The following is a 22,544-nucleotide window of genomic DNA, read 5'->3' as shown; positions in this document are numbered from 1 at the left end:
GAGAAAAAGAAAGGTGTTCCTCCTTGTATTTCCACTCAGCTGACCCCATAGCCCACCCTGAAGAAATTTAACTGTGATTTCAGAATTGTTCTCCTTTCCTTCAACACCAGATCCCAGAATTAGCTGAGTGGATTACAGGTAGAAATTCTCATTCTTCCTAGGAAACAGCGTCTCCATACTAGATGCCTACAGCACTCTGCTGCAACACCACAACTTTTGAGGACATTAGGGAATGCAAGAAATACCAGTTCCAGCATCAGCTGATAACGACCTTGCAGCTGATAACCACATTTCACTGTACACGTAACAAAAACAGATAAATCGATTCACTGGGCCAAAGATCATTGTCAATCTGGGTTTAAAAGACAGAAGCCATCAACACCCTTCCAATAATTCTGCTATCTGCAACCAACAGAATTTGGCCTGCTAAGCATAGATGTCTTCAGAAAATTAAATTTCATACTATGCAGAGCTTCCCAAAACAGCTTGAAAGAGGCACCTAAAACACAAATTGTGTTTAAAAAAAAAATCCAGACATTTGTCAGAGAGAAAACAAAATGGATGGAAGCACAAATAAATCATACAGGACTTTGTATACCCAGAAAGAACATACTCTTGTTTTCACCTTGAGAAACTTTCCAATTAACACTTCATTCCACCATCAACCCTCCTTGCTCAGCAGAAACCAGCAGCAAAAACAGCAAAAGACTGGATGCCTCTTTTTTAGTGGCTACCCAAGATGTTACCTCTAGACAGAGACATGCATTTACAATGCATAACAGTAAATAAGAACACAGACTATTTGGGAAATACATATGATGAAACCAAAACCAGGGACTATACCAATGTAACTACTCCTACATTTATACAGTCACAGAATTACATTCCGCCTTTTGAAGGCAGCTGAGAGGCTGATGTGACACCCAGTGAAAATGGGTCTGACACCCCTGGACTGAAGGAACAAGCAGAAGTAAGACGTGGTATTTTGCTGAATTGAGCTATTGGCATGTACATTTATATCCTCATAATATTATGCATTTGTATCCATCTTGTATCACCAAATGAAAGCATTACTAGCAGAAGACTAAATAAATCTTCTGCTCCAGACATTTTTTTACTTTTCCTCCTTTCTCAACCACATGCATAAATAGTAAATTTGGACACATGGATTCATCATCTTGGGTAGCTTATTTGCTAGAAAAATATTGGCAACATGCCAAAGGCAAATTTCCAAACAACTTAAATGGATTTTTAAAAAATTATTTATCTGCACACATAACTTGCCCAACGTAATACTGCACATGTAACTCAGCTTTTGAAGTTGAGGAGTTCTACTAAACGAACAAATGCAGCCATTAAAGGTCCAAATAGTAATGACCAGAGCCAGCAAATTCTACTGTTTACACTGAAAAGTGACTTGAAGCTAGCATCATTGTTGCCTTAAAGCACAAACAAAACCCCTGAATTCTTACAGAAGAGTTCAGTTAATGCTTCTGAGAAAGTAATTTAGGAGACCCATCTTCTACTGCTTGGGCAGATACAGGTCAAAATCAAGTGCTTGAAATTGGTCTACAGGACACTCTACCTCCATCAGTCAACACACAGAAAATTAATATCATTAATTATCTGTACACTAAAGGTCAGTATGTTGAGTAATAAAGTTGACTGTTCTGTAATAAGGACCTTTGCACCCATAAAAATCCTTGCACCTAAGTAAGAGTTATTTTCTTATGGGGTTGCAATTCAGGTTAAGCTAAACTTCCCAAAACATGTAGCATTTCTTTGTAGTCAGGGAGTTAAATTTTGCCAAAGCAACTGTATAACCAGTTCATCACTTCGCTCAACTGCATGAATAACTAGCAATAATTAAATCCTCCTGCTCAAAATAATCTCTACAGTGCCAACGCCATAAGATAACTTACACTTATTTTTGCCAAGAATCAGCAGCCTTAGTCATTCTGGACCAAACTTTTAATTGCCAATGCCAATCAACTGAATCACTCCAGAAGAGGAGAATACAGATTATGGGATATATGTTACACATAGAAAGCCCTGTGAAACATTTTTGAGGCAGTTGTCACAAACATTTGCTTTGATCTATTTTTGATCTGAATTCTAGAAGGATGCTAGAGATTAAACTTTTAAAGTCAGATAAGGTAAGCTGATAGGAACAGGAATACAGCAATTAAATGCAGGCATTACAATTTCCAAACTGTGTTCGATGTTAAGAGTTACCAGAACAGTCAGAGGACTAAAAAAATCACTGATTACAATGTTTTCATTCACTAGGTTTCCCACCACCTAGGCAGTAACACTACCTAACTACAAAAAAACTCCCTCAACAGCATCATGCTAATAAAGGCTCTACACGGGAAGAGGTCTTTGCAAGTCCCTTGACTAAAATGTTTAATTTGAAGTTTATTTTCCTGCTGTGTGTTTTCAAAATCTGCGTAAAAACGAAGCATTATCACATACTGCAGTGCAGGCTTCACTGAAATCTGAAGAATGGAAGATACTGTCTGACACACAAAAAAGGAGAGATATTCAAGCCATCTAACTGTACACATAGCATATATTCACCAAGATCTTACAGCATGTAAAAGGTTAATGACTCCAAGAGGCAGAAAACAGACTTCTCTGCTAATAAGCAGGTAATTTCAAAATCTCACTGAACAAAACCCTCAATCATTAATGTGAAACTGTAAAGGATTAAAACATCAGGAAAGCTGAGAAAGATGTCACAATCTAAATTAATAAAGAAATCTCCAAAAGCCAGCAATGCAATATTATCACAGCTCCTTAAAGCGCAATCAGTAAGAAGACGGCGTTTTGTAAACTGAAGGCTTCTTTTCTTCAGCTTTCCCTGCCTTGATCCTTCTTGCAAGTAGACTGTAACAGCAATACTGATTTGAATAGTTTACCTGATTATAAGAATTACAGCAATTGTGCAATATTGATAAGGGAACATTTTTCTGGAGTTTGTAAGAGCTATGATGTGGATAATGTTAGGGGCACAGAATCTCAGACATTTCTCTAGTAAAAAGACATTTAAAATAATGAAAATAAGCACATATATTTTAACAAGCCCAAACAGACAACAGCTTTGCTTATTTCTCTTTTCTTCTTTTTAATAAAATAAAACAAACCAACCTCCCACATAAAAAGACAAAAAAACAAACCCACAATAAAACAAACCCAATACATTTCTAATCTCTTCCATTCAGGAGAGAGAATCAATAGAGTATTTTTCCCAGACCAAAAACATCACCTTTGATTTCGCCTAAATAAACTATATGACCTGTATACATTTACCATTGAAGAATAGGGATAGGTGGTTATGTTTGTGTGTGTGCATACATACATATATGCACACACAATATAAGTTAATTCCCTTGTTAGGCAGAGAAGTCCATGGATAACATAAAAACAAACCTAGATTTTCCACAAATCAGACTAGTATTCTAAAAATTCGACACGTTGGGTGAAATAGTTAATGTTGTATAATGAACTCTGGTGTCTGAATTTTCAGAGGCTATTTAAAGACACTAAAACAAACTAAAGAACATCTTCGAACACATGTTCTGATTTCACCTAAGCTTTCCCTGCCTCTTGTTAAAAAAAAAAGAAAATTTGCATCATTCCAACCTATTCAACTTTTAACAGACAAAACTTTATTTGCATTCCATTCTTACCTCAAGTTTTGTGGTGCTTCGCCAAACAAACTGCAAATTTCTCTGATTTGTTTCAGTGCAGGAATGACCCATTTGTCATTTGTGCGAAGCTCTTCTATAAAACGATCTATCCACTGGATCTTTTGTGTATCTCGATCCTTAAAAACAAGTGTATGTAATCAAAATCAAGTATATTGCGGAAACTATCATCACTCTTTTTTTTTTTTTTCCCAAGATAGAATAGAATGTACAAAGCCACATGAATACTAGATCAACTGAGTTCTGAAGCACACAAGCATAAGAAAAGTACCTGAGCAGCACTATATGTTTGCATAAGCTACCGGTGTGTTACAAACTCTCTGCCTTCAAGCATTCAAGTGTCCAGTTCGTATTTAAGAAGACCTGTAGCTAGATAGGATCATCAGTGTTTAAATCATTTGCTCATTCCCCTCTTTCATTTATTTCTATTCACTGGTATTCAAGTGTAAATTGCTATAAAATATCAAGAAACAATGACACACTGTTTCTTAACAACCAAGAAACAAAACCTGACAGTGGCTGTCAAGACAGATAATGGATTAATTTCAAACCACAATGAATTATTATTACTATAATTCTGGTAGACTGCCACAGAAGTTCAGGTGGGGAAGAAGAGCATCTAATAGTTTTCACACCTTTGCTAAGTCATTTCTAATATTACACAAGACAGGTAAGGACTTACTGAAAAACCACCCCACCCAAACAGATTAGCACAATCAAGTTCGGAAAGAGCAAAGACGGAAGCGGGGCTACTTCTCTTTCTCCATCTTTACTTTGGTAGGGTTCTTTCCTAATTCCTCCAATGTGGTCATTTGGCAAAAGGAACACTTTTGCTAAATTACCAAGTCGCTTGAACTTTCCATGTAGAATTGAAGGAAACTGTCAGTGACTGATTTCACAATAGAACATAATTACTCACCTGTGAACAGCTGTAGTCTAAGATTTTAATATGGGCACTAAGAGCCTGGTCCATGATATCAACTGGCACATCATCACTATGAGCCAAATTCCACAGAAGGTTCAGCACTTTGTGTGCCATCACACCATCCTTGTCATCCTCTGCAAGACGACGAATTAACTCAAGTAGTTTCTCACGCTGTTTTTTGCTTGCATTTGTCCAACTTGCCTAAGAGAAGATTTTAGTTGATATGAAAACCAGTCTCTTTAAAAAAAAAAATTCCACACACAACCTGCACTGTTAGCAAACGATGCAACAATAAAGTGGTGCAACTATATAAAGAACTTCCACATCACCTACTTGCATTAAAAATAAACAGCACATTAGATCTATACATAAGTCATACACAAGTGAATAGCACTTTTAGCGTTTAGAATTAAAGTGTATTCAACTTAAGACTATCTATTCATATATTATAGACCACTAGACCCATATTTACCAAACCAGGAGACCCCCATTAATTGGAGCACAAATTGCGTGTAAGCCAAAACATGACTATAACACATTTCTCTAAAAGCAGAAAACTGAGTCTACAAAGCCGACTTGGATTTTCTAGTGCAGCGGACCACCTCCTAGAAGTGAAATATGAAAACAAGCTGGATAGCACCACTACTGGAACCTACAAATGTTAATCTTAGCATCCATAAAAAGCCAATGAATAAGAAACTTTCAGAAAGAAACTGTTCATAAACATTCAACATTATCTTCCTGAGACCATTTCATTCTATATGTTTGTTAACCACAAAAAAATTACTACATGATAAAGAGGAAGCTGGGGGAGACAGGAATGGAAACCCTTGATCTCCTCCACTCAAAGACTGAAAGTAGCCATGCCCGGTAAACTTGATGAAACCTACTTTAATGATAGAAGAAAAACATTGTTGACTAAATCGCCAACACTTAATAATTTAAAACAAATACCAAAAGTTAATTAAGATAAGTAACTTATTTTATTTGAAAAATTCAGTATTCCTAGGACTGTTAAATGTCACTTCAGTACCACAGGCTTCAATAGATGTGCATTATCCAAAAGTATTTAAACCATAAAAATAAAAGCCAATTAAACTAGCATAACAAATGGTTGCTTTAGACTGGAAGTAAATTGAAAATCTCACAATGAACACTCATTAAAGAGTAGCACAATCTGGCATTTCTATCATTAAATATTGTAGACTGTTGCTATATACATTAAGCAGTTTTTTAACACATGAAAACTGCCTATATCTAAAATAAGTAGAAAGCAGATGTTGAAAGCATCACAAATCTGTATCTAACTAACAACACATTTTCTGAATATAGTCAAACATGCATAGTTACCTTAAAACAATCAAACAGGTGATCGAGCTGTTCAGGGGAGAAATCCCAAGCTAATTTTGCAAGGAGATCATGTACATTTTTTACAATGGCTTCATGTTTTCCTGCCTGTCAGACAAAAAGAATCCACCAACATTTGTAGCAATCCGTATTAAGTCAAGCAGCAAGACACCCTACATCATTTTTACAAGACAACTGTTCAAGGTGGCCAGCAAGAAAAGCTGGAGCTGTGGGAACAGTGTGGCAAACTGAATACTTAGTTCACTGGGAAGTCACAATATTTAGATTTCCCTTGTATGTTTAAGTATATAAGTGTGCTCTGTGTGTGCACACAAGTATTTACTTGGAATATAAATACTATACTGTCACAATATTTATTTTCTTTAACAAAATCGTGCTGGGACAGCAGACAATAAAGTGTAAAACGTATTTTACCGATCAGTATTTTAATTTAATGTAGTTAGTTTGTCTAGTTTTTAAAAAAGGACTCCAAATCCAGTTATTCAATGTATTTCTTTGAGGTGCTTTAAGCTGTAAAACAATTTTTAGTATTTCCACATAGTTTCTCAGACTGAAGTACTGCCTTCGTGCTAGTGGAGTCATGGACAATCAAAGCCTTCTATTACAAACAAGCTGTTGGCAGACAGCATTTTGAGTCCAGCAGCTTATAACCTTAGGAAGTCTTACAATCAAACAACCAGTAGCAAGATGTTGAGTTATATGCCAGACACTCTTAAATGAGATTTTGGTGTACACCACAGTTTTGACATTTAAGGAGAAAGACAAGAAGGAAAAAACAGCTAGCTCAGTTTTAACTCTGGGTGAGAAGAAAGTTTCCTTCCTATATGCCAGGCTAGAAAATGCATCAAAATCAACCATTTTGGACTATGTGAATCAATAGCCAATTTACTGTAGAAAAATTTCCCGTAAGTGTAGAATAAAACATGAGAAACAAGTACCTAGAAAACTGTGATGTGATTAATCTTGTACAGTATTAAAAATGCATGCATGAGCAGTTTGGAAATTCCGAAGTTCATTTCCTTCTAAAACTTGCATCAGAAGTTCACTTAAAAACAAAAAGAGACTAACAGCCTTGTTACATGCTGTGCTGTAAATACTTTATTGTTGGCCATGGATTTTTCTTTAAAAAAAAGTAGCATTTGTTTTCATGTTATGAGTCAGATTACAAGAGAGGGAATAACTAAACCACTTATTCCACTTGATTTTGCAAAACATGGTACAATTTTTTTCTCTGATCAGACCATTTCCTGAATAGAAGGAAAAACTGAGAGCATACAGGCCAGAAAGAACAACTACAAAGTAACAAAGAAAAGGAGAAGTATGCATAACTGCTGGGGGAGGGGCAGGGCAAGAAGACTAAGGCATATAACAATCTTGTCTTGAGAGGTTTGTAAGAGACACTTAAGGGAAGCCCTTAAGAAGGAAGAAGTCTGTGGAAGCAGTAACACACAGCAGGAAAAGGTAAGAAACATGGTGTGTGAACTGTCAGCTTGCTGTGCTGAAACAGGGACATGCATGTCAAGTTCTAGTTAAACACTCTAGAATATAAGTAATGAGACTCCAGCACTAATCTCTGCAATTTCATTTCTTGTCCAGCTGGATCTTTCCCTGCCACTCAACAGGCTGCAACTTAACACTTGCCTTTAAAGACTCCAAACACTACTCCTTGAATCAAATATACTTCTATTTTTTTCAGCATTCGTTTTCTAAGACATGAAAACACTTTGATAAAACTTAAAACTTATGTTGCCTTCTACAGGCAAAACCAGTATGATTTTATTACCTTTCATAAACTACTTATTTTTATTCTAGTTGTATCCTAAGATTCTCAGGGCACTTCCATACCATCAACTGTGAATTTGTGTGTGCTGCACCCTCTAAACCCAGGCAGCAATGTAACAGCTCCAGCCTGAAAGCAAAACCACACCATTGCTGTGCTGAGCCAGAGCTAAAATAGCCTGCCTGTTATATAAAACTACACAGTAAATCAACGCCTTGCTACTGAATTTCATGCTCCAACTGCTCTTCGAAGCAGTCATTTAATAAGGACTTCTAAAAACTACTAAACACAGGGAGCAGTGAAGTTAGTAAAAATCATTCTGTATTAGTAGATTTTTATCTTTTAGTTTATTTTAATTCCATGGCGAGAGCCACAGTGAATTCAACTTTGACACAGAAAAAAAAATACAGGTCAAAACTGTAGCAAGTGCACTATGGCAGCTACCTAATTGGAAGCCAGGTATTTGAAAGCACGGGGGATTTATTCCTTTTTTTTTTTTTTTTTTTTTTTTTCCCAACTGTTGGGGTAGACTTCTCACTTTTCTGGAAGGGTAAAAAGTTGGGTTTAAAGTAGCTTATCCACATGTCCCATTTCCCAGCACTATGAGTAATATAATTGCTTGGAAGACTTTTTTCCAAATTCCAGATTTTTTTTTTTCTTATAAAAGGTGAGCCTCTGATACAGCTAATACAAGCCTACTAACAGCAAAATAACTTCTCAAAGATTTTTTTCCACAAAGATTTCTTACAAAGACAGTCTGGAATGGTCTACAGACCACAAGCTGAAAACTAACAGTATGACCACAGACCTTAATTCAAATAATCTCTGTTACATGATGCAATTTTCTGAACAGGACTTCAGCATAAAGATTTTCTTGAATTTCAGCCTGTGCAGTTACTATCATGATGGAACTGACGTCTAGAGATTATGAAGTTAGCTGAAACACCAGAGATCTCAAGTCAACCCTCCACTTCATCACCTGTAGTCCCAAATGTTTTAAGCATGTGCCTGAAAATAGGGACACCTGGGTAAATCCACTTAAGCCAAACTGCTGCAGTTTCAGCAGAACATGAACACACAAACTAGGTATATAATAACACCCAATTCCTACATTGTCATGATATAATCACAGCTGGCAACTAAGTACTACCCAGCACTTCCTCACTCTCCATCTCACAGTGGGATGAAGGAGATAATCATAAGAGTAAAACTGAGAAAACTTGCGGATTGAGATAAAGAGTTTAACGGGTAAATCTTCCGTTTTTACCTATACAGTCCCATATAAGCTACTATGAAATCTATCCCTGTCAAAACGGGTACAGCCCTCCATCTTGGAAACCAGATATTAGCCTTCCCACACTTGAAAGACTGGCTTAAGAGCTTACTTGCACAATTAAGCTAGTTTTACTACCAATTACTTATGAACATGGATATATGCACTCACACTTGTTTCTATCCTAAAATAACCTTTTATTTTCTGTCTACTCGATAATTAATAATGATTTTGTCTCTTCAGCTGCTCTTCATGTGTGCTAAACTCATGTAGCCCACAGCTAGGAAGCTGAGCTTTGCTGATCATTTAAGTAAGCAAGAAAACATTGCAAAATCTATAATTTATAATTTTTCAAACATAATCTTTACAATGAAGGAAAGAATTGTAAGATTTATCAACAGCACCTGTCCAGGAAAAATTTGTACAACAGTGGTGAACTTGGAAATTAGCAATACATATTCTTAATGCATTTTAAAATATTAAATCATAATGGACCATATTCTTTCATAATCTAGACTTTGCTCAATGTTGAGGGTTCCTTAATGCTTAAAAAGGATAATCTTTGCACCATGTTCCGAGCTGTTCCTTTAGACTTTACATGCATGTGTAGTAGACCCTTTCTACTGAAGACATTTGGGAAGACTATTTTGAGGTCCAGGACCCCAAATTAAAACGTAATTTGATTTAAACTTTTTCTTTAGGTTTGTCTGACACCAAGCATAAGAAGCACTAGCTGTCGTCTTCACAATACATGACATAGAACAAGATCCCGCCTGCACAGTAGCAGACAAGAAGTTGAATTCTTTACCTGTGCAGCCCAAATGTTGTCAAGATCCTGCAAAGTGAGCGCTTTCTCTTTGATGACAAAACGAAGAATTTTCTCTAACTTCTCTACATATTGAGGTTGATGAAGACTATCCCTCAACACAATTGATAAGATATTATTCTGCTGGATCCATTCCTGAATATAAAAAGAAAGTATTGCCATCTCAAATTATTAAAGAGCTGCTAGTGATATTTAAGCTAAAAAGAAAAATTTCAACCTGTTACAGATTAATGACTTTATATACAATATTCTAACTAGGTGAAGTAAGAAACAGGCAGCACAAGAGGAAAGTATTTATCTCTAACTTTATAGTCTTTATTTTCCTTAAAAAACACCTCAGCATTTTAAATAAACCAATATGCTAGTCACTGTCATATCTTAAGGGGGAAGTATTTTTTCAGGCATGCTGAAATAATGAACACAAAGCATAAAAATGTTCAAACAACTTCAAGCATAAAAAGCCAATAGGAAGAACAGCCAACTCTTCTACTCAAGGAACAAATCCTTTCTATTCCAATTCACAATTGTTTAAAACACTTCCATCTTTACTGGTATGCCTACAGCATATCACATAAAAAGGGCTCGAGCAAGGAGTGAAATATAAACAGGTTAGATTACTGAAGTACTGCCACTTATAGGGGTTTTTTAAATGCTTCTAATTGAATTAGAGCAAAATATTCAAGCCATGTTTAAGTAGATGCAATTTTTTTCAGTGGTGTCACTGACACAGTCAGAGTAGGGTCATGTAATTTTTGTTCTGACTGAAACAAAGCAGCATGTGCTTTGAGCACTGAAAGAGAAAACAAACGTACACAGCATTACGTTCCAACAATGTTTTGATTATAGACTTAAAATATTCAAGCTAGTCTCATGAAATACCCATTTCCTCCTCTTGCTTTAAAACATCAAACTCTAGTCATATTTTTTTTTCAGTTCTGTTACAGATTATAAAGCTCCCAACAGATAGCCAGTCACAAAGATGCACGAAAACAGTGCAAAAATCACATACCACAACTAAATTTCAGAAAGATGAAGAGAAAAACTGTCCCTCCCTTAACTTTAAAAATGCTCATTTTAATAGTACCCTACATATGCATTCAAGCGTGAAACAGTAGTCAAAGTATGTAAATATTAAATAAAATGAAAATGTGATATCTAGAACTTCCTGTACCAAATAAATCCAGCTTCTGGAATGTGAAAAGCAGAGTAGTCAGAGCTCTAATGAGAAAAAAAAATTACTTGAGGCACAAAACCCAGACTGGATTCTTATTTAAACGAACATTTAATTTTTAGGTACAGTGGCAATAAAGTTTCAAATGAATCACACCTATTCTATATAGGTTTGGGATATTTTTGGTTGGTTTTGTTTGAGTTTTTGTTGTTGGTGTGTTGTTTTCACTATTTTGGGAGTTTTGTTTTATCAAACACTATATAGAAAACATGTTATTTAAGGATCCCTTTTTAGCAGCACTGAAAATAATTCTCAACAACAGCTTTGAAACAAATACAGCAATTTTTCACAGGAAGACTATGAGTAAAATGACTTATTAACATGATGTGACACTGTTTACAACACTAAATACAAAAATGAGCAATGTGTACAGCATCCATAGTATATAGCCACTTCCAAAATTAAAGTAATAAGGAGGAAGAACATCTATTCAACAAATTTTGGTGAAGATGAGAACTTACTGCCATTCTTTCAGCTGTAAGCCATTCTTCCTCTTCAGGATTACCATGCCGGTGAGTATAATATGACACACTGGATATTACTTTGTTAACTTCATTTAGTGCATTCATTTTACCATTGAAAGAAGAAATTTGTAACAACCTGTAATAAAAATTAAATGTAAGAAGTGTGGAAAAAAAGTCAGAAGTAGCAAATCATATTAGGAGTAGCATCTTACCTAAGTATCATTTTTAACCTAAATATTTCTAAGTTTTTTACAGTTTCTTCTTGTCCTGGAACTCTTGAAGCTAAGTTCTTTAGAGATTTGATTATCATTGACAGAGCATCATTTTTGGCTTCATTCTTTGCTTCTTTTTTCAGTTCATCATCTGTTAAATTTTCTAAAAATTGTGGAACCATTTCTATAATTGGAAGGAAATATTTCTTCACTGTATGTAATGTTAGAAATTCGTAACATTGTCCAAATGGCCTAAAAAGAAACAAAAAGGGATCAAAGTGCCATAATCAGTAGTTGTGTAATATCAAGATAGTAAGGAGCAATTCGTTCAAGAAAGTCGTCTATTTACAAGCATATGAAATGTTGAAAGTAAACAAAACTAGTTAAGAGATGAAGCAAGTGGAAGCACTTTAAGAAAAGACTAAGCTATTAATTATATTAATAATATATTAGTATAATAATTTACTTAGTCCAACTTTTTTAAAAATAATAATTACATATTTTGAAAACTTACTTGATGAGAGCTGCAATTATCTGAACATTCAATGCTGATCCACTCATGAAGCGATCATGCAAGACCTGAAATCCATTTAATGTGCCAAACTTGTTGATAAGATCTACTAGCCAACCCTGCAATATAGTAAACAGTTATTTATCAGCATTTACATATTATCATCTAGAAATACTTTCAAGTACCTGTTAGTAACAAACCTTGCTTTTAAAAAGCCTCTACACATAAACTCTTAAAAGGTAAAAGAATTGACAGTGAACATATCGATATATTTTAAATATTCAGGTTTAAGAAGATCCTTACAAATAGGCAACACTATATTTCCCACTATCATGTCAAAGAACATGTTATTTGTTATTCAGATAATTTTATCAAATATATAGGAATAAAAATGACTACACTTTAGGCCACTCTTTGGCTGCTAAGTTACTACAGAAAGCATGAAGATTCTGGCATTTATTTTTGGTCCCAGATGTGACAATGCTGCATATCAAAGAAGTAAGAATGCAAAATAACATTCTTCTAAACACAGTAAGCAATGCAAGGAAGTCCAAGGACACAGAGTTATTTATCTTTTGTTCTTATGTATCAGTTCTACAAAAAAAGAAATTAATAAGAGGAAGAAAGCAACAAAAACGTAACTCAGCTCCTGAAGTTGTACCAATGCCACTTGGAACACAATTCTAAAACAGACCCAAGAACCAGAATAGATTACTAATCTGCACTGCCAGTTAAAAAAAACACAATCCCAAACACAGCACCACCACGAACAACAACAAAAACAAACCAAAACAAAACAACCAACACCTACCATCACCAATAAACTCCTCACCAAAGCTCTCAAAAAACAAACCAAATAACGATCCCCAAAATCACACTGACACTAGCAAGTCATGTCCCATTAAAAACATTTCTCCCATCACTGGGAACTATAAGAAAACTGAGAGAAAATTCCTACTCTATCACATAATCTTCTCAAAATATGTCACCTGCAAAATCATGTTGAGTGAGAAGGTAAATCCAGTAAGTGGTAAATACAAGCAAGCCAATTAACACAGCAGGAATGGCATTCCAACAGAGCTGTGCCAGCTTACCACAGAAACATGGTACAGTTTGATTGTGGATTAAAGACTGAAAGAGTTAGAGGGGAAATGTAACTGATGATGATTTAATGCACAAGTCAAAAGCAGCAGAACATCTTAGTGATATAGACAGTGAAGTTGGTTTTTTTTTCTCCCTCTAGAACACTTCTCTATGGCTGTTGTGTATTTAAGTACCATAGCATAAAATTAAAAGCACAGGTCTGAAAATGCTCTCATACCTTTGGTGATCGTGGGTCAGGAGGACGGGCATAAAGTTCATCTTCGGCGAGCTGGACTCCTGCAGGAACTGTTTCTGAGGGACGAGTACCATTGTACAGATGGAATTTGCAGTGAGGATTTAAGGCCATGGCAAGAAGTTCAAGAAGGGGAAACCAATCTTGGGACAGCTTGGCCACACATAGTTCCACTAGTCGATGAGTGTTGTTAATAATACATCTCTATAAAGGAAAAAAAAAACCACAACAGTCAAAAATATGGCAGGTGACTGTAGGATGAATATGGACTATAAACTCTGAACGATTTTTACCTAACATGCAGAGCTGCGTAAGAGTTTCACAATGTTGCATTTTAATTTGTACTTCTGCCAATAAAGGCCTTAAACAAAATTTAAACTGTTTTCACCTAAAGATTAAATTTAGGAAACAGACACATATATTTGAGACATTCATGAATCACCACTGAACTATTAACTTTTCATTCTTTCACCCATTTCTCTCACAGATTTTAATTTGTTTATGAAGATCTTCAGTTTCTCATTTTGGCATGTGACTAACTGTCCAACAAGTAGTTTTTATATTCAAATAGCTGCTACAAACATTCGGAACTTAGCAGGTTGCTAAAAGCTTTTACTAAGAAAGCAAGTTTTCACATCCTACTTTGCACATAAGAATAAGCAAGTCTCTATAGACACCTGGCCAAAGACAGCCTAACAAGAGCTGCACTACTGAACAAAATTCACTTCCTCTCCATATTACCTCTCATGTTTTACTTCCTTCCAAAAATACCAGAGGCAATAAGATGAAATAATAATAGAAGGCTGAATTTTCCCCACTTAGAGCCATGTATACAAGAGTTCTCCCAGATCTCTGTTGAGATGAGTTTCAAAATGAGATTCAGTTTCTTCCATCCCCTCATACTCACGAAAGCAGTGCCCTTCCTCATTTAAATTGCTATGCTTTTCAGAAACACAACTTTAAAACTCACATGGATCTCAAACTTCCAGCCGCTCACTGCCTCATCTGTAAGGATTTTTGTGAAAGATATTGTTAACCCATCTCGAAAAAATCGCTGGCATGCTTCACTTTTGACATCAAGGCCTATTTAAAATAGAAAAGAAAAAAACACTATTAGATATGCAATTTCATTAGTTGTTACATTAACTTTTAAAAATAGAACATAGTGATATGTACTTGAAAGGTGGGGTATTCAAAGTTTCTGAATTACTTTAAAAAAGAAGCCTTGGATGAAAACAAGATTATGTAAGCTTGAATGGACAAAAACCCGACAGATTAATGTTCTAGTAAAGTCACCTCAAAAATTGCACTCATACAGATAATTTTAAATTTTTTTTTTAATATGATAGGGGCTTTTTTTCCCACACATGCAACACTTGAAGATATAGTGGCAAAAAGAACAGTAAGTACAGTCTTTATCTTCCATTCTTCTGGTATACATGCATTTATGTTCTCTCTTATTTAGTTGCTACAAGTAAAACTCAGTGAGTGAAGACGAGGAAGGGGTGAGACCTGCTCAACCTCCCAGGCAATTAACCTGCAAAAATAAATACGAATCCTTCTGTCTCTGACCCTGGCTTACACAGTTTCTTGTAGTTCTGCTGCCAGGACCCAACACATCTAGACCCCAACGCTGCTGTAAACCATACATCAAATTTAATTTTAAAGAATAATGCTGCATACTTTTCTTTTAGCTATTTTAAAACTCTGGAGTTATTTATAAACCAGTATTTCAATAAATCTGTATTTCCCCTTCAAAATTTCGGTTTAAAAAAATCTAAATAGGGCTAAAAGTCAACAACAAAAAAACCCCCACTGAACGTGTTAATGTACACATTGGAAACAATGAAAGGCACTGGACACATTATAAAAAGAAAACTGTGACCTGTCTGCACAGTTTCTTTACAGAACAAGTTCAATTTTCAAACAGGGAATTTGAGCATTCAACAAGTCCACACCATCCAGATTCACAAAAATTATTGCCACCACACCTCCCCCTGCAACCTCCTTAATGAGATGTTCGGACAGTAACTTCCACTGGTTTGGGAAAGACTGATTTGGGTTATCAAATTAAAGTTCCTCATGGTCAAAAACAACTGTACAACACAGGTTCCTTTCAAAAGCTGTCAGACAACACCTGCCCTGCTTGTTGGTACACGCTTCAAAGGCTTTCCAGACTCCTGGTAACAAGGCTTGCTAGCCAATACTCTTATGGTGGATGCAACTCCCAAGCAATTCAAGTAAAGCAGGAATCTTTGGAGATCCCCGGTCACCTCCTTGAAAACTACTCCAGTGTTCACTCTTTTTATCACTACCAGAGGCACATGATACACATTAAGTGGCCAAGTATAAAAAACTCCACCATTATCTTCCTACATAGCTTTCAGTCTGGATTAGCTGACATCCCTACACTATATTGTAAGTGCTAAGACCAGCAACAAAAGGCCACAAGCCACAGCAATGACATGACAAAAGAACAAGATGGACACTGCCTAAAACTTAGGCATTTGCAGTAAACAAAGGACTTTGTTAAATTAACTCCTTAAGGAGGTAAAGACCACAGCTTCACCCTATACAAAACAGAGGACAGGGAACACATCCAATGTCATCAGCTTCACCTGGGGGAATGCTCCTTTCTGAACCCAAATGTAACAATGAACTTAATTCTTGAATAAAAATTTAAAGCAGGCACTCAACTGATTTCAATTCTCCTCAGAGCACCAGTAATACTGCACTGAAATCTGTCTCAAGCTTTCAAGTACTTCTTGGACCATCTCCCCCCACAATGGTTGGCCAGCTTCAGTCGGCAAGACATTTCAAACCAAGTTCACCAGTATCCAAACAGAGTATGTTTCAAAATACACTGTCCTTTCTGTATTTCACTGAACTTGGAAAGAGAGGGAAGATGTAGAACCTCAGAAGATACTTAGATGACTCCTGGATATACAATCACCTTCTGCCTTCTCCCACAATGTTGCATACTGCTGACACAACAGGTGACACAGAAGGAACCAAGGCTAAGTGTGTACAAAGACACCAAAATCAGGGTAGAGGAGTCCTAGAAGACAACAGGCTGGGAGAAGAAGCAAGAACAATTAAAAGCCAGTGAGAAGAGAAAGGGCAATTATACTAGACACTGGCATCTACAGCTTGAATCAGATTCGGTATCACTAACTCTTAGGCAAGACCACAAACAGCCATTTCTCTGCATGTTATCCAGATTCTGACGGCTGAGAAGGATAAAGACGACTAGAAGAGATAAGGGGAGTGCATGCAGCCTTGAGCTAAGTATTTTGAGAAAAGTTAGGGAAATGGATTATGCAGTAAGAAAAAATTGAATATGAAAGGAAAAGGTGAGACACAACAGTATAGGGGAGCTCCAACTATGGGGTTGGAGGAAGAACAGAGGGACATTTGATCTCTGTAGCTGTGCTTAAAAGTGGTCAATTTGCCAGATAAACCACAGAGAGTGTATTAACCCCGTTGCAAGAGCAGAAACATTCTGCATCCACAAAACTTGTCAGTCCAGATGCAACTGTATATGAAGAAAGTCTTCTGTATCTGAAGAGTATTTAGCAGTATAGGATCAGAGCACCATGACAACAAGCAAAATCACCCTGCTCCTCTTCTGCAGAACTGGAAGCGCCCCCCCCAGAGCTGGAGCCTCTGGAGGTGCAGCACAAAAAGCTTTCAGCAGCTTGGCAAGGGCTGCTGCAGACCCTGCAGAACTGACAGTGATCTGAAGCTAATAAGCTCTGGGGAAACCCACACCTGCCCATAGGCAGAGTGGCTACACATGGCACTCTCAGATTCTGGTAGATTTTCAATAACTCTTAATAACTCTTAATCATCAAGAGACTGTATCTACACCAAGATACTGCACTGGCCCTGCTGTAGTTCATTTCACTTAATTGGTTCTAGTGCAATAACCTGGCTGAGAAATGTTGGAACACAACAGCACAAGCCTACTGTCCTTGCTTTGGATAGATGGCTAAAAATAACCACTTCAAGAAAACACACAAGATAAAGCTTCAGCAAGGAACTCAGGAGTGGTCCCACAGAAATGCAGGATCTGGATCATCCAGACAGAGATGGTCTTTAGAGAGGATGCTGGAAACAACTCTCTTTATCAGGCTGCCTAGCTGTTGGATGCACATGTGCTCATGTACACATATGCCTTTTTTTTTTTTTTTTTGAGGCTCTAAGGCCTGCCTCTCTATTCTCTCCCACTCTTTAAGCCCCTGTAATTAATCAAAACCAAATATTTCAGATCAGGGTTGAAAGTTTAACTTGTGTAGTAAAATCTCAATTCAGTTTAAATAAGCTACAAATTCTAAAAGCTGCCTTGCATCTTTCCAGTATGTCACACTGGAAAGTTTTGGTAGCATGTTAAAAATTGAACTTAAACTTTAGGAGCAATAAAATCCACAATGAAGGCAAAGCAGTGCAGAGTTGTTGGGGGGATTTTGAAAGTAAGAGTGGAGAATATTCCAGCCAATAAAAAACCCCAAACAAACCATGTTTTGTTTTGATTTTTTATTTTTAAATTTATGGCATCCAACTCACTATGACATTTATCTCTGGAGCAAATCTCATTTCTCAAAACACTTCGTAAGTATTTCAGAATTATTGTGAAGACAAATATCAGTCTTGCTATTAAAAACTATTTGTCTAATAGGTTTTCTTCTATTAGCAAGTAACTCCAGACAATCATTTGAGAGTCTTATGGCTTGCTTAACAAAGAATAATACATTGATGCCTACACATAAAGATAAATCTTCCATAAACAAATGCATCTGTCAGCAACAATGCAAGTAACAGTCTAGACAGGATTCATAATACTCTGTAAAATTTGCTCCTTGTACTTGAAAATGGTAATAACAACATTTAATTCTTATGAGTACTTTCAATTCTGTTATGTCCTTTTTAATGTCAGTTCTTGAAAAGATTTAAAGAGGATGCAAATATCACTCTTATTTTATAGACACGGTCACAAACAAAGCAGTTACCATAAAGTCACTCCAGAATGTCAATGCTGATTGCCACTGGCAATGTTAGGAATAAAAGACACTTAAGAATCCTAACCACTGGAAAATGATGCTTGATAAAAAAAAATATGGTGGGCTGCTTTTAGGTTTTGTTGCTTCACAATCTAAATGAATAACAGACTGCAAAATAGAATTTATGTAATTTAAAAGCTGGTTATTTGTCAATTTCTCATTTAAGTTCTTCCATTCGGAAACAGAACCCTTCAGATTAAGAAAAAGGCCCATAGACAGGTAGCAAGGTGTCCAATTTTAGATCTTACTGAGACAATGGAACACATTTTTTTATCTGTTAAGAAATATACACAACAGAATCACTTATATTACTTCTCTATATGCACACAGCTCTGAAACAGTGTCCCTCAAGCTTTGAGCTACCAAAACAGTGTCAGTTACACCAAGTGAGCACCCTATCATATTCCTGGAGCACTGGAAGTTATTTAAAAAAGCAGCACCTTGGCCATCATGTAACTTCAAGTAGCAAGGAGAAAAATAACAAACAACCACACAACTTGGATGCAACTGTAAAGATAACAAAGTTAACAAAAAACTACTTCTAATGGCTTTCCTTGTTTTCTACTCAGCCAATAATCCCTACATACACACAGGACTTCACGTAGAGGGCAAGACGAAGAATAATTCGATAGCAACGTAGAAGCCTTTTTCAGAATAATAACAACTGAAGTGCAAAAAGCATATTAATAGGTTTCCACTCTCTGTCACAACTTCAAGAGGAAAAAGAGAAGACTGTTTGCAAACTTCCAACTAAGTCTGACACTTTGAAGAGGTACATTGATGGTAGGAGTAGCCAAAAATCTCATAATACTCTTACTACTTCACTGCACTGACAGTTTGGTTTTGGTAGGGTTTGTTTGTGGGGTTTGTTTGGTTTGGTTTGGGTTTGTTGTTGTTGTTTTTGTTTGTTTGTTTGTTTTTGGGTTTTGGTTTTTTTTTTTTTTTAAGATGACTTAACAGCTGGCAGTACATACATCTCCACTCTCATAAATCACAAGCGGAAAATTTCCTTCTACTGCGCTATTCCAACAGCCCAGACACAGAGATGTCTGCATTTTCTTCCCTTAAGTTGGCATTTCTTTTGCCCTTGAACAAATGTGATCACTTGAAAAATTCTACATTCACCTAGGATTCCTGTTAGACATGGCTACATGGAAAGAAGCCAATTCAAAGAGCAACTACAGCTGATAAATCAGCATTGGCAACATCATGTCATTATCCTGTTTTGCATCACAAGGGTGCACCATAACTTTTATTTCTCCAGAGAGTGCTCCAAAGCAAAACAAACAAACAAAAAAAACAAAACAAAACAGAAAACAATCAAGATAACCCAGTAAATCATGACCACAAGCAGCATTTTATTCTTAAAACTGCCTAAGAATAATCCTTATTAACAGACACCTTCATCACAGTCTATAGAAGTAAGGAACAGGCACCTTGTATTTCACTATATTTAAAACACAGCTAGCTGGTAAGTGAAGATAACCCTGAAAAATATTTTTATCTGACTTCTGGTATTACTCAAGTACTAGGGCAACAAACACTGAACAGGAGACATTGCAACTTTCTAGGATAAGGAACTTTCCAGAACACATAACAAACTTGTCAATCTGACTAGTATAATTTAGCAAGCACATACGCAGTCCTGATACAGAACCGTCCTAATTCCAAGCAAGTCAGACACAGAAGCAATATGGTAGAATTATTAAGTCATGCTGTGTAAAATTTTAGCTTTTTTCTAATATTCTCAAAAGTATGTACATGCCAAATTTTAACAAAAATTTATGGCAGGATATATGGAAATCTTATTTTTAAAAAACTAGAATTAAGTTTTAGTATCTGTTACAACAATCAAACCCACCAGGTCTGATATCAAATACAGAAAGCAGGTAGGACAGGACTGACAAGATTTTTATTGCTGTGCGCTTATTCAACTTCACTACTCATGCTAAGGCACCTAATTTCAAACTACATTGATGCCTTTCTAAAATTCCTGATCTATGAAGGTTTTGCAAACCACTCTGACACAATCTTCAGGACCAGCATTTTAACAGAAATAATTAAGAATTTTTAAGCCTCCACCAGGCATTCAAAAGAACAAGAAAAGACTTTACACACTGGCCCAATAATCATTAATTGTGTTTTCAGCTTACCTTTTTTACTCAGGTCAATAGCAGCTTCAAGAAGAACCTCTAATTCCCCTTTTGGCAATACAGGAACAACCCATCGAGGCCTATATTCAAAAACAGAACAAACCCCACTGTATTTCAATTGTGGTTCTTAGAAATGAAGAATCCTTTCCTTTTTGTAATGTTTAATATAGGGCAAGGACATACATTTCTATAGGCCCTGATGAGCACTCCATTAAAAAAAAAACACCAAACAATTCTGATTTGAGCCTCTTTTCACAACTCTAACGCAATTAAAAAAAAAAGTATTTCAAGAAATCCAGTGAATCAAAGATGGAAGAATCCTGATTCCATTCTCAAGATATTTGCCCAAATAATCTACACCCTCTGAAAAATGTGTGAAAATACCTGTTGATCATGTCATCCAACTTTGCCAGGTCTGTGTGTGGAAATGCAGGCTCCTCATCTTCAAGCTGCGGTGGAGCATCTCCTTGGCCCTGCTCATCAGGCGGGGTAGCTGGGGAGTTCTCATTGGAAGAATCAGGTGAAGAAGTCTAAAATTGGTATGGAAAATACTTTAAATACTGTCTGCACTTACGTGCCACTTACTTTGGCATTTTTCCTTCACATTGTGTTTCAAAGAATCACCTGAAGTAAGTACCTGTCATTATAAAATATAAGAAAATAATTCGATTTTGTGTCTCTGAACAAAAAAATCGCAGAGAATGAAATGTGCTATATGCTTCCTATCCTGACAGTTTAAAAATCAAGTTACTTTTCCAGTGAGGAAAGTGGGCTGTTTTGTAACAGACTTCTAAGGAGACCACCTACCCAGAAGGTGAAAATAAAGACTATATGGATGCTCTAGTTTTTATCAGCCTTCTGCAGAAAATATGACTATTTTATGTGGAAAGACAAACTTCAGCAACAGCACAGAAGAAATCATTTTCTGAAAAAGTTTGCTAAAAAAAGTAACATGCTACTAAAGCTGGCTACTAACCAACCTCCAAGAACATGAACAGTTAAGCCCATTTTGATGGGCCATGCAAAATACAATGCATTTTGTAGGTGTACACTTATTCTTATATAGAAATAGTATGAATTGACAGTAAAGATTCAAATCACAACAGCAAAATTTAGGACAACATGGGAGGATCAAACCTTCCAGAACATTTTTCATACATTGTACTGTGTCTGGTTGGCATGGAGTTATAATTTTCCTCACAGCACCCTGTATGGTGCTGGGTTTCGGATTTGTGACCAAAACAGTACTGATAACACGTCAGTGTTTTGGCTGTTGCTCAGTAGTGTTTGCACAGATTCAAGGCCTCTTTTTTCTTACTGTGTCCCCCAACAGTAAGTAGGCTGAGGGTGGACAAGAGGCTGGGAGGCAACACAGCCCCAACAGCTGATCTGAACTGACCCAAGAGATAATCCATATCATACAGTGTCACACTCAGGGGCAGAAGTTTTTTTCCAAAGTAGCTGTTGCCTGGGGACTACCTGGGCATCCATCAGCTAGTTGTGATGGCATTTGCATCACTTGTTTCTCCACCTTACCTTCATTTATTAAACTGCCTTTATCCCAACCCATACATTTTCTCACTTGTCCCTTGCGATTCTCTCCCCCATCCCACTGAGGTGGAAGAAGTGAGCAACAGAGTGGGACCTTACCTGGCAGCCAAGGTCAGCTCACCACAGAGGTTCCAAAAAACAATT

General features: G+C 36.5%; 1 protein-coding gene across 3 annotated transcripts in view; it reads right to left on the bottom strand.

The window, feature by feature from the left end:
• Positions 1–22,544, bottom strand: part of USP9X (ubiquitin specific peptidase 9 X-linked) — a 109,911-nt gene that overhangs the window by 56,702 nt on the left and 30,665 nt on the right. For all 3 annotated transcript variants that reach the window (XM_082058247.1, XM_082058246.1, XM_082058245.1), the window contains exons 3-13: positions 21,234–21,379; positions 20,850–20,929; positions 14,607–14,719; positions 13,622–13,840; positions 12,304–12,419; positions 11,790–12,041; positions 11,575–11,713; positions 9,865–10,017; positions 5,986–6,090; positions 4,630–4,836; positions 3,693–3,829 (exon numbers count right to left, since the gene is read on the bottom strand). In XM_082058247.1, coding sequence (XP_081914373.1) covers positions 3,693–3,829; positions 4,630–4,836; positions 5,986–6,090; positions 9,865–10,017; positions 11,575–11,713; positions 11,790–12,041; positions 12,304–12,419; positions 13,622–13,840; positions 14,607–14,719; positions 20,850–20,929; positions 21,234–21,379 — 1,667 coding nt within the window. The remainder of the gene's footprint in view (positions 1–3,692; positions 3,830–4,629; positions 4,837–5,985; positions 6,091–9,864; positions 10,018–11,574; positions 11,714–11,789; positions 12,042–12,303; positions 12,420–13,621; positions 13,841–14,606; positions 14,720–20,849; positions 20,930–21,233; positions 21,380–22,544) is intronic.

The sequence above is a fragment of the Streptopelia decaocto genome, assembly GCF_964273445.1.
Source record: "Streptopelia decaocto genome assembly, chromosome: 1".
NCBI lineage: Eukaryota > Metazoa > Chordata > Aves > Columbiformes > Columbidae > Streptopelia > Streptopelia decaocto.
This window is presented reverse-complemented; position numbering and strand designations above follow the sequence as displayed.